The sequence below is a fragment of the Solea solea genome, chromosome 2, assembly GCF_958295425.1.
Source record: "Solea solea chromosome 2, fSolSol10.1, whole genome shotgun sequence".
NCBI classification, from domain to species: domain Eukaryota; kingdom Metazoa; phylum Chordata; class Actinopteri; order Pleuronectiformes; family Soleidae; genus Solea; species Solea solea.
In genome coordinates this window covers 24,147,087-24,160,312 of record NC_081135.1, presented here as the reverse complement: position 1 = coordinate 24,160,312, position 13,226 = coordinate 24,147,087, and the positions used below count along the sequence as shown (strand labels likewise).

At 39.1% G+C, this 13,226-nt stretch overlaps 2 protein-coding genes across 3 annotated transcripts in view; one reads left to right on the top strand and one right to left on the bottom strand.

Moving 5' to 3' along the window:
• Window positions 1-7,290, top strand: part of gpc6b (glypican 6b) — a 68,227-nt gene extending 60,937 nt beyond the window's left edge. For both annotated transcript variants that reach the window (XM_058622353.1, XM_058622352.1), the window contains 3 exons: window positions 3,183-3,319; window positions 4,096-4,271; window positions 4,805-7,290. In XM_058622353.1, coding sequence (XP_058478336.1) covers window positions 3,183-3,319; window positions 4,096-4,271; window positions 4,805-5,010 — 519 coding nt within the window. In that variant the 3' untranslated portion in view covers window positions 5,011-7,290. The remainder of the gene's footprint in view (window positions 1-3,182; window positions 3,320-4,095; window positions 4,272-4,804) is intronic.
• A 454-nt stretch (window positions 7,291-7,744) lies between these two features.
• dct (dopachrome tautomerase) lies at window positions 7,745-11,431 on the bottom strand. The gene is made up of 8 exons (XM_058622354.1): window positions 10,927-11,431; window positions 10,527-10,826; window positions 10,022-10,122; window positions 9,328-9,494; window positions 9,021-9,200; window positions 8,753-8,888; window positions 8,455-8,656; window positions 7,745-7,934 (listed from the first exon to the last, which is right to left on the bottom strand). Exons 1-8 carry the CDS (start codon window positions 11,210-11,212, stop codon window positions 7,759-7,761), a joined length of 1,548 nt encoding a protein of 515 aa, XP_058478337.1. The 5' UTR covers window positions 11,213-11,431; the 3' UTR covers window positions 7,745-7,758.
• Window positions 11,432-13,226: the final 1,795 nt, after the last annotated feature.

Below are 13,226 nucleotides of genomic sequence, written 5' to 3'. Positions count from 1 at the left end.
TCCACTGTGTGTCACAGTGGAAAGAGAAATTGCGGAGGCTTTATTTACAAAGCTCATTGGAACAGGAGTCCGGTCTAAGATCATGGGTCAGCTAACCATGAAACCTTCACTTTCTCTTACAGCTGAGGCAAGAGAGAGCAAGACCACAGGGAGATCAGATTAGAGTCATAGTGAGGAGGCAGAGAGAGAATGAGAAAGAAACACAATTTAGTAACATGGTTTGTGAGAAGGAGCAGGGAGAGAGGGCTAAAGAGAAAAACATACAACATGGCATCAACTGATGAAGTGTGTATAATAATCTATGTGCTTCAAATAATACATTTACATCATTTACACATTATTTCATCCCAGTAAACCCGACCAATTTAGGGTTTTTTTTGGAGTAAATTCCACATGCCCTGTTGGGCTGCTGTACATAAATTTAAATTAGGACGTTAAATGTGGAATCACTGTCCTCTGAAACTAATTCCCACCAAATACATGGTTTACCCATGTATGGGTCTTGAAAAATGACAATGAATGATCTAATACTTACCTGTAAAGACCTACAACATTTAATAACCCTCTTATCTGATAAAAAAAAACCATGTGTTTCATAATGGCTATAAATGAATAAAATAAAACTGTTGAATTATCCATACTACCTGTGAAACTAACAACCTTCTCAGCCCCTAATGTAAAGCAGAATATCTTATTATAGTACTGTCTTGACAAACATGTAGGCAGGTGTTTTTATAACAAGTCTGCTTCATGCACATTATACCCATCACGCCTGTAAGAGACATAGAATATAGATAATGTGATGCATGAAAGAGAGGAGGGCCGTGTACAGTCCTGCAGGGCACACATTAGTTATACATACTAAACTCTGATGAGACCGAAGATTGTTAATACAATTATAATATAGTCATCATCAACATCATTATTTGAAAAGAAATTGGGAAAAGGATGTAAGGATGGAGTTATAAACATTTAATTATAAGTGGCTTATTACCACTTATATGTTTATACACAATGTTACATATAGGTATGTTTGAATAGATTAAATTCACCAATATGTATGGTTTTATATTTTTTGGATGCAGAATTATGGGATGAATCTATAAATGAACACTAAACCTTTAAGTAAAAATAAGTAAAGAAAGAAGAACATTTATTATTATAATTATAATAATAATAATAATAATAATATAATAGAATGTATAACATAATAATTAATAATAATATAATTATATATAATAATAATAATAATTATTATTATCATTATTATTATTATTATAATATTATTATTATTATACAATTCTTAGATGTATGAGCCTTGGATCCATTGGAAAATGATGACCACATTCTTGTGTGGTGTGAGAGAAATAAGAAAACACTTGTAACACCTAAATCAGATTTGAGTTCATATGTTTATATAATTTAAGATATTGAAGACATGGACAGTAAAATGTGAAGGTAAACCTGGGATATAAATGATGGTGGCTAACACATCCTGTGACTAAATGCTTCCGTCTCTTATTTGTGAAACTATACAGTAAGTGTCACAAACTGATGCCGTCGGCAATTTCACTGGGAATCAGTAGCTACAGGATATAATGTAATATTCTGATGTGGGGCGGATGGGGGTGGTGGATCTGCATCTTCATTTGTAATGAGAATATCAACACTGTCAGTAATAGGTCTCCCGATTATAATGAGGATCATTGCCTTTCACACATTCTTTCTTCACATCATACTGGGATAACATCCGTTTTGTCTGTACACTCGCTTTCTGTAAGATGACATGGAGATGCATGTGCACATAAACTTTGAAAAAAAACACACATCATGACAAACAGTTGCACATCCTTTCCATGGTTCTTTTTCACCCGTTTCTCAAAGACATAGTGCCATCTAGTGTGCATTGCAGCAGATCGCATGCTGGGGGAGTTTGTTGCAGTCATGTTATTTATTCATGGGCCATGAAGTGGGAGGCAGAAGCATATTTATTATTGTGTGTAAAGGCTTTTGTCTTTACCACTTTAAGCAGAAGGCATTTATAGAAGTAAATTTGTTTTTGTGGATGTATTTTAATGTTCTGTCTTAGTGAAGAGTTAAGAACAACTGCCAGGACATGTTTGTTGCAGTTGGTTGAAATGTAAAAACAGAGAAAGTCTTGTTATCTATCTTCAGCCACTTGAAACATGGCTGTACCATGTTTGTGATTAAATGTTTACATTATGAAATGATGTCAAGTTTGTCGTTTTCTCAGGCCTGGTTTTACCGGTAGACATCGAGGAAAAACTGTGAATCTCTCAACTTGTTAGACTAAACTTAACGTGTTAGGTTTAGTCAAACATTGCCTGACAGTCTTTTTGCATTGAGTGCAGTCTTGACCCTCTGGGCAGTATCAGAGCTGCAGAAGTGCTTTGGCATCAGTGTGACAGGATTAACACATCAAAAGCAGTGTCGGGGCCTACAGCAGCGTCACACACTCAGTACAGCACCTTTCATGTTCTGCTCAGGTTCACTACAATTTCACGTAAGCCAACAGCAAGTCAGACGGAAAAAGATAATGGGTCAACCTGCTGCTATCAGGCTTTCCCTCAGCTTCAGTGAAATATGTCAAATTCTGTGTGTTTGATGAAAGATTGGAGTTCAACGGGCTCGAGTCTGGAAACGATATCTAACTGTGTCACATGGCCGGGATGCAATGGATCATTTAAGTCTGACATTCAAGCTGAAATTATTGCTGCAAGCCTGCATGGTCTTACTTTTCATGATGTAAACCTTCAGAGTCAACATGGAGGAAATTTAATTAAAGGCTTTTTAAGATATCTCAGGGTTCAGTCCCATTACTTATAACCTCGATGATAAGATGTGGTAATTACAAATAAGGACATTTACTAGTGGCTCACTTAGGGCTTGCTATATTTAAACTACTATTTTCACATATTTCGTCACAGAAACAATAATGTCTTCTGCATGTGTGCGTGTGTGTGTGTGTGTGTGTGTTTATAGTCTGGCTCTGGTTGTAAATGTGTATCCTTTTTACACTTGTATACAATGAAATAAAAGCTGTCATGAATACAAATAATTATAAGAATTTCAGTCCTCATATTCCTTATTAACAGTAAGCTTTAGATTAAGCTTTTTTTGTCTTTTCTGTCTTTCTCATAATGACCCCTGTCTTTGCCTAGGTGGACGACATAAAAGAGAAACTGAAGCTGTCCAAGAAATTTTGGACCAACCTGCCCGAGGCGATGTGTGTGGAGGACAGAGTGACCGCTGGAAATGCCAGTGATGAAGAATGCTGGAATGGACACACCAAGGGCAGGTAAGAGCACCGAGGCCCGGGGCTGACACAGACTAGTACAGAAGATTATTTAAAAGTCCGACGTCTGCTCGGTTTTTGCTTAATGTTAATCAGTCTAATCCTAGAATTAGGAACCAGATTATTTACTCTTACAGTTTTAAAGCTGTGCAAGAACTTGGAACACTTGGACTGTGAGTAAAGAAACAGGATGTGTCTTTTTTAGGCAGACAAGAAGAATCATTCTGGTGCATGGGTATATTATTACAGTTTAAATTGTACTTTTAATGAATTACACATTTTCATTCTTCTGTTTTCCCTTAAAAAATGAAACACTGCTGCTGTGACCAAAAAGAAAACTCACTCACAGAATTCAAAGAATGGCCTCTGTTAAGCCGTCAGAAATTATATTAGCCGGCGTGACTTTGGCTTAAGGGAAACAAATGTTGTGCCAGGCAATTTGTGGAATCCCCTCACGTGATGACCTGCAGGCACCTCACATGTTTTGCCTTGAGAAACAGCTCCACAGGATGTCAGCACGTTACCCAGCATGATTAGGTCAAATGTTCATGTTGAAAATGCTGCTTTTGTCCACAAAGAGCATTTGTTAAGTGTTTCATGACTTCTGACTAAATGGCTGTGTCTTCTGCACACCCTGAACGTCTCTGCACGTCACAGGCCCCCGGGTAAGGCGGTGTGTACGTTCATGGATGTAAAAGGAGAACATCTTTATCTTCCTTTAACAGGCGTCTTGTCTTGTTATTTTATTAATGCAGTCTGTTGTATTTTTAAATGGAAAGGTACTTCCCTGAAGTCCAAAAGGATGGACTGACCAACCAGGTGAATAACCCTGAGGTGGGCGTCGACATCACCCGCCCAGACACTGTCATCCGCCAGCAGATCATGGCTCTGAGGGTGATGACCAACAAACTGAGAAATGCCTACAACGGCAACGATATCTACTTTCAAGACACAAGTAAGCTGTTTGCTGTGCAGAGTCTTATTGATTATTAGAGATTATTTTAAGAGACATATGGATAAATGCTAATTTACAGAATATTTTACAGATTATGGACATATTTTACAGGTGGATAGCTTATTGAGGTGGTATGAACATTCTACATAATAAATAAACAAACAAGAGAATACATTCTTCGGTGGGCAGAATTAAAAAGTGTGGGGGGGGGGTAACTGGTGTAAGTGTTGTGCAGGGGGGTCAGTGGGGGGCAGAGATCGGAAGGGAGGCAGAGTACAGAGATCGGGGGGCAGAGTTGAGAAGGCAGACAGCTCTGGGGAAAAAGCGATCAAACAAGAATAAAATAGAACACAATAGAATTAATTAAACACATTCACATTTGATCCACTATTAATTTAACAAAAAATGTTACAAGCTTTAACCTTACTGAGAAAGAAAAGGGTTCTATTACTTTAAAGTTAACAGTTTAGGATTGTAAGTGGTTCGTTCAGTGCCGTGCTCAGTCTGGCTTATGTTGTGTTATGGTGTTGCAGGTGATGAAGGCAGTGGCTCAGGCAGTGGCAGTGGCTGCACAGACGTTTGCCCCACAGACATGGACAGTGCTGCCACTGAAGCCCCGGTGGTGAAAGCTGACCGAAGTGGGCCTGTGGGTGACACTGCTGTGCACCATGTACCCTCTGTAGCCCTGCCAACCATGCTGGCCCTGTCAGCCCTGGCACTACACCGACAATGGAGATAATGCTGGGGAAACGGGCCAAACATGGACATGTTTTATTTTGTTCTTCTTCTTTTTTGCAGTTTTTGTATTTAGGCAGATTGGAGCTACTGTCAAGCAGACAGTATTCAGGCTGCCAACCTAGAGGGGTCTGCTCTGAAAAAGAGAGCAGTCACACATCATGATTTCCCACTTTCCCAAAGATCATTCAGTGCCATTCTTAGACTTGATATAATGGCATCACGTCACCAGTTAACACCGATGCCGCCCCAACTCAACAAACTCTGCTTCAGAGATTGAAAAAAAAAAAAAAAAAGTATTTCTTGCACATATGGCAGGTATTGATGTAGGTAATGTTGACAAATACACGCACTTTTGATTGTTTCAATTTGTTTATGCAAAACATGTTTGTGTGTTGAGAAATGTTGAGAATGTGGTTATTTGATGCACCTAAATATGTTTATTGTATGTTTAATGTTATATTTTAGACAAAAAAAAACGGAGTAGAATGATTTCACTGAGATGTAATTTCAGGAACATGTGGTTTCCAACCAGTGAACTCGCGTGCCAGTTACTGATTGACATGTTTTCATGTTTCAGTCACGGGCGGATCATATGTTGGGTCTGTTCACAGCTCTCCATGGAACTCTTCAATAGCCACTTTGTGCTACTACTCACATGTTAAAAGGGATGAGGTGTAGACAAGTATCTATGTCTATTTCTAAATGAGTACATAAATCTATGTACTCATTTGCTTTTATTATCTGCAAAATAACTTCACATGATTGAGTTCAGGAGTAGAACGAGTTATGGAGGGGTATTGTTATACAGAGATGGTGCCACCAGTGCCACCTATGTTTGGGTATTGACCAATTCCTAAATTATACTTTTTTCAACATCAATTTTATTAAATTCATTTGAACATAGTACAGTACAATTATTTAGATTTTGGTGTTGGAGTAGTATAAGATTGGCTCACTGATGCTTATGAAATGAAAATGTTATATTTAATTACAACACATGTTTTATTATTAGCTGACAGAGAGTTTCAGTACCCTGTTGATACCTCAAAATAAATGAAGTTCAACACCCAGCCACTGGATGTGCAGTGTTGTGGTGGTGCATGTTATTGGAAGAAATTCAGTGAACTCATGACAGAGTGGACTAAATCAATTCTAACCCTCACTAATAGACAGTATAATAACCAATTAATGTATTTCATTATTTTTATTTTTTTTTTCTTATTCCATGAGGAGTCTATGTCTCCTTTTATTTTACACAATGTCCTTCCACCTCACCACTGTCAGGCATCCGTGATCTGCATGCACAGCTGCTCAGTAAGCAAGAGATTCTTATGTATTTTCTGGTAAATTCATAAAGCCTTATAAAGGAAGTCCCACACACTATGACAAGCACATTAATTAAATGCACAATCACCATCACTGTGGTCTTGTGCAGCTTTCATCTCTGCAGTCATTTAATTTCATAAATACTGGAATTACACATACAGGTGGCACAAAAAGTGTTTTTAGCCACTTTTGCTTATGTGATTTAAAACCCAACGCTTTCTATAGGTACTGCACCAGTTTGGGTAAAATAGTGCATCATAACAGCACAATAAACAATTACTGTGTCCTGTCAAATAGTTAAAAAAAAAAATAAAGAAAATTAGAAAAAGATTGTTACCACAGTTATGCAAAAGGTGAGGGAATTATTAAGAGAGGAAGTAGCAAACAGCACACAGTGGACACTAGAAATGCAAAGAAAGGCTCCCTAAATTTATCTTCAAAGCTTGAATGGTTATGTCGGCAGCACAGACAGGCTTGAAGCCGACCACAGTCACCTGTGAAATGAGAATATGTGGAGACTGGACAGGGCTGAATGCTTCAGTGAAGCTCCTCAGCAGAGCATACTTACAGAGAATGTGAGAGGCCTGGCACTGCTGAGGGGGGGACGGACAGAATCAACCTGTATGTACGTCCACTGTTCTCCGAGAGCTGTCAGCTCTGTAACCACCTGGCCCACTAAGCTTACATATCCTGCCTACATACAGTCCGCATTATACACTTTGCATTATATGAATGAATATTTGTTGAGCTTTTTTTTTTTTTGTTACCTTTAAGTCAGCATTCACGTCCACGTTGCAACAACAAAAAGGAAAAAAAAATATGGAGGGATATGTGAAATGTGTAATTTGAAAGAATTCTTTGGTATGAATTTTTAACTTACAGGATGCCCTTTTTATGTTTTGTATCATCAAACTTTTAATGGTAATATTTTTGCAATAAAAACATTGAAAACGGTTGTCTGGTCAGACAAATCATGTGAAAAATAGAAGAAGCAGGAAACACTTCACACAAGTCAGCCTTTTTCTTTCCTATGGGTGCATTGCAGTATGGACTAATAAAGTGAAGTTAGTTCAGGGTTTGGAAATAATTTCAAACCAAGAGTAACAAAAACTAGACAAACAAATATGCCTTACTGTTTTTCAGTGCAATTAAAATTAATGCATATGTGTTTTGTTACTGTTCTTGAGAATAAATATTTATTTAAAACATTCCAATAGATTTGCAAGTGTCACATTTTGCTAAGATGGGTACAAAGATTGAACAGGTAAGGAATATTTTTTCCTTTTTTTATGTTTTACCAACATAACTTATGTAAGGAATCAAAAAAATACAAGTGGCACTCATTTATACTGTATACATTTCTTCCTTTAGACTTGGGCTTACAGAACACTGTAATCCATCTCTCCTGAACAACAGGTGAAATCTAGGCTTCGTCTGTGTACTTCCTATTTGTGAAGTCTGCTTTGATCAGGGGCTCAAATCCACGGTTTCTTCGTTGACGCAGGTAGAGCACAAAGATGAGCAGAAGCACCAGGAGACCGATGAAGATTCCTCCAAGAGTGGAGCCCAGCATAAACACGTTTGCCCCTCCTTCTGAATCTGTAAAGATCAAATACAGGTGGTGATAAACTAATAGAATCTTTTTTCTTTTCTGCACACAAACACCTTTTAATCAAGGGCAGATTTTAATGCCTCTGTGAAGGACCACACTTCAAAAGCCAATATTTTGTGCCTTAACCCTTTAACACCTAAGCCTTAAAATGTCTCTCTGGACTTTAACCAGAGAAGGGCAAGCAAATGTCCTGTGAGTAAGTGCTTTTGCCCATTTTTCAACTTTCAATATCTGGCAGTTATTTACAATTTACTGCATGTTAAAATACTGAAAAAAACACTGTAGTTGTGCACAAACACCATATTTTGGGTGTTACATTTGAACAGTATATATAGAGTTTTTGTCTCAATGTGTAAAAACAGGCATGTTGTGTGCAATACTCTCGGTGTTAAAGGGTTTTAATGTTAATATTGAATTGTCCTCATGTCTGTTTTGTCACTCAGAATATCCAAGTTCCCAAAATTGTCCCACTACTCCTTTAAACAATCAAAAACAACACTCGCTCACCATCTAGCTCGATGGAATATGAATATCCGAGCTGCTCAGATCCAACATAGATCTCCTCGTTGGTGATGGGAGGGAAAAAGGGAACCATGTTGTAGTCTCTGTTGTGACCGATGGGGGCCATCTCATCTGGGAAACTGGCATTGGACGGAGAAATCCTCCGCATCCACTCATCAAAAATGGCATCAGTAAAAGCGTGGAGAACCTACAAGGTAAGAAGCAAGAAACAACATTGACTTTTCTGGGGGAGAGTTCACTCTACTGTGACATTCCATTGAAAGCCGTGAAAGCAGATTCTGACCACAAATATGGGGTCATTGGCTGCTGAATGTGACAAAGCACTGGTTCCATTGAGAAAGGAGTGGACAAGGTTGTGAAGGTTGTTGACTGATTCATCCAGTTCCCCATCTGGTTTGTCGTAACCTTCCAGAGCATTTCTGTGAGTTGTAAAGGAAAAAAGATTTTACAAGCTGAAGTGGACTTATCTTCTTGAAACCTAACTTCAGGTGCCATACAATTTCCAGTTGGCATGAGGTATAAAATGAAAATTATTATTATTAGGGTTATACCTAAAACTGAAGGAGGAGTTGGTGAAATAGGGAGGGCTGTCAAAGTCCCTGATTCCAAGGCAGCTTCTGACGTCATTCATCGTGGGCAAAGACATGTTCCCCTGCTCCATAATCCCTCTCTGAATTAAACCCTCACTGCTACCATTACAAAGAGTCACCAGTCGATTGTATTCGTCCAAACTGAAAGAGGAAACAATGAAAACGTTTAAATGCTCCACTCATACGGAAACTTCCCACACAATCTTTCTACTTGTTACATTACTGTGTTGGTCTTTAACCCTCAGCCTTTAATCATATTTGTGCTGACCTGTTACACACCACTCCCCATCTAGAGAATCTGGACCGGTCACTGATGAGCGAGGGGTTGTCTGGGTGTCGCGCCCCAAGCAGAGAGTCTGTACACACGTCACAATCACTCTGTCCTGTGGCAAAATTCCAGTAAGGGATTCCAAAGTTCTCATTGCCAGTCAGTCTCTGCATGGAAACGGACACACATTAGAATCAGAATCAGAATCAGAATCAGAATCAGAAGAGCTTTATTGCCAAGTATGATTTGCACATACAAGGAATTTGTTCTGGTGTCATTGGTGCGTAACAAGCATACAACATTTTAAAAAAAAAAGTTAAGTGAAACAAGTATACGTATATATACACAGTATATAAATGTTTTTTTTTTGTTTTTTGTTTTTTTTAAAAGATGAAAAAGAGCACAGTAAATAGCAGTACAGCTGGGCAGTAAGTGAGTAACAGTGAAATATTCACCAGGTGCAAAAGTTCACAGTAATGACGTTAATGTAACGCATAAAAAGGATGTAATGATAATAAAGGATGTAATGATAATTATTGATATTAGTTACTCGTTAATGTATTTTTGCTTTTAAGAATAGCTTTATGAATTGCCAGTAGCATAAGTAATCCAAGTTAGCATGTTAAGAAACTGCAAATGCACAAAACAAGTAAATCAGTTCAATAACATGTGTTTATCTGCAGTTTACATTTACCTGTAGCTCTCTCTCCAAACTCAAAAGGTGATACCTGTGCCAGGTGATGAATGCTGGACCTTTGTGTGAGAAATCAATGGCTTTGAATGGACGACCTGGACCTGCAGACAAATTAAAGAGTTTTAAAAATGACAACAATTGCACACAATGTATGGGAATTGTTAACACATTGTAATTCATTGTAAATAAGTGGGTTCTAAAAATGACATTATTAATGGCGCAATTTGTATGAAAACACAACTTGCCATCCCTCTTATAGAGCTATTTCCTCTTGATATGATCATTTATGTGAGATGCTAACAGTTGGTATTGAAGTTTAAAGCTAAAACTTAACAATTATAAATCTGTATGCGCTTCAAATGAATAAAATTGTCTAAACTATGTATGTATGCAGTTGACCCATTTCTATATTCAATATATTGCCATTATTTCTGTTATTGGTATGTCTAATTCAACAGAATTAGACATACCACATAACTAGGTGAAGGTAACAATGCTCATTTACCAAGAAGAGTGTCTCGCACTGAGTAGTAGTGTTGCCACACAAAGAAGTCGTATATGGAGATATTGGCAACCTGTGGCTCAGTTCCATTTGGTCCTAGGAGACCGAGCCAGTGCTGGGTCGCAATAACATAGTCCGGGTGAATGGAGGTCTTCGCCAGTTCCAGTGCGTTCAGAAACTCCTGGAGCTCCACAGGTGTGAGCGAGTGGATGTTCTTTCTCACCACAGGAGCTTTCCTCTGGTCACAGTTCGCTCCAGTCCAGCCAAATTTACACTGGCCACAGTTATAACCTGCAAAGTTACCTGCAACACAGAGGGCAAATATTAAATCACAGAAAATGTCATCGATGTTTGATAAAAAAAAAAAAAAAAAAAAGTTGATAAAACTGCAGACCAGACTCACCTGTACATCTGCAAGTCTGATTGAAGAATTTGGTGGGCCACCTCTCTCTGTCATCAACATTTCTCAGTCTGTATGGTCCTCCCCAGGGTTTGCTGTCAACTCGAACTGCAGAGCAGTTCCCTCTTCCCGACAGAGAGCCACACACGTTGGCAGGATCTGAGCCCAGAGCGGGGCAGCACTGCTTGGACAGAATCCCCTCTACTGTGCAGCACACTCGAGGGAACTGAGCCTCTACAAGCTCAGGCCAGACAAGTAAACAAAGAAAACCTAGACCCAAGGCTTTCATATCTCACCTGCTTGTTTTCTCCCAACCAGTCGTGACAAATCAGTTTGTAGATCAAATTTTAGCAGTTATTCAGTGAATTAGCTTCCCCAGAAGAGCATAAAATTGCAGCCTGCTGCAGGGGGGTATCTTCAGATTAGATTCGGTGGTAGTTTTAACATGAGTGGAAACAACACTTAGACCCAAATCATGTTGTGTTCCAGTTGGTTACATGCACATTAAGAACGCCTGTAATTTTGCCTCTTGCCTTTATAGAGCTAAGAGGGATTAACTCATCAGTCTTGTGATGATCACCTGACTGCGAGTGGTGAGCTGGACTAAGAGCAGGATTCCTGCCTTTACTGCCTGAGGGGACCACTGTGCATGACCACAGGAGACTAACAGTAAATTAGAAGCTTTGTTAATGTCCCCTCTGCACAACACGAGATGTGCTTCCACTGAAAGCGTGAACAGTAACTCCCCAAAGGAAGAGAACTCTCACGTTATACAAAAAAAACTGGATTATTTTTGAATCTTCATCAGACTAATTGATGCCGAGGTTACATTATAACAATGATAATAATAATAAGAAGAAGAGGAAGACGAATTCCAGTTAAACCGCTGACTATATTCATAGTCACTTTCAAGAATCCATGATCTTTGCACTTGTGACTTAAAAGAAGTCATAAAATGACTTCAAATGCAAATTGTGCCTGAGGGAGAAGCTCACAAACAAAACTCTGACGCTCAGATTGGTCATTAACCCTCCTGATGCATTCCAGTGGCCTGACATGTGACAGATAGTTTGTTTGTTTGCTTGTTTGACACAGAATATAGAGTGGTTAATAGTGATGTAAAATCAAAAGCTTAAAGTTTCCATTTCTGGCACGTGTGCTTTGTTAAACGTTAGGTTCCATGTTAAACAACATTCAACACTTTCATAAAACTAGGTGTTTAAAGGTGACATAGACCGGAAGCTCAAATTAACGCTGCGTTTTTGTGTGTATCTGCGTCATTACCTCGTTTATGAAACCCTAAAGTTTCAGAACAAACAGTTCAGCCACTGCTGAGAAAATAGTGTTGTATTGTTTTCCTGGGCTCTGCGAAGCGGATCAACACTTCCTTAATTTGATGTCGTCATCAGAAATCCTCACCACCGTAGCGCCTCCCGGTGCGGGCACTAGTCCGGGCACATCCGGTTGCGTACATTCAACCGCAGAAGAAGAAGAAGAACTAGTCTCGTTGTAGCTGCTGAGATGCAGAGCATCCACCGTGCCAGAGGGGGAGCTGTGTATCTGAGCGCTGGCCTATCTATTACGTCACTTCCAGGTACCTGGCCAATCACAGGACAGTAGGAAAGCTCTCGTTGGCTGGCCAATCACAGCAACTGTTTGGTCTGAAACAGCGCGGCTGACAAGAGCGTCAGCGAGGAGATATTTTGATCGGCTCGTTTGCAGCGATTAGGAGGTTTTTAATCATGAAAACAAGTTAATATATGTAAGTAGACCTCCATAACTAACATATATGTGTGATACAAGCATTCTATGTCGCCTTTAAACATTCACTGTTAACCGCTTCATCCTCGGGCCGCGGGTCACTGGAGGCTGACACAGGGCGAAACTACTCCTCTATGTGGCCCCGTCAATTCAATATGAGTTTGTCTTGTTGCAGTTGAAGAACATTACATTGTAGTAGTTGATGTTTTTGTTTTATTGTTCAAAACCTTTTTAAATAATTGAAATCTTCTTTATTCTCATGACATCAGATTTCGGGTGTAGTGTGGTCATTGTTTAAAACATGAGTCTGTGCTTCTCCTAAACATTGTTCCAGGAGAGAAATCACGTGTGGCCACTGAGTCCTTTGCACAACAGGCTCTGTGAGGTTCACTGCACTCAGTGGGATTAGTGAGCAGAATTCCTGGAAGTCAAATGGAATGTCTCCGTAAAAACAATTTCACATTTATTTTCTCTTTTCTTTTGCACGCATGTAAGTCTGACAAAGATTAATGACAAAACCTCTAATTTCACTGTTGTTCATC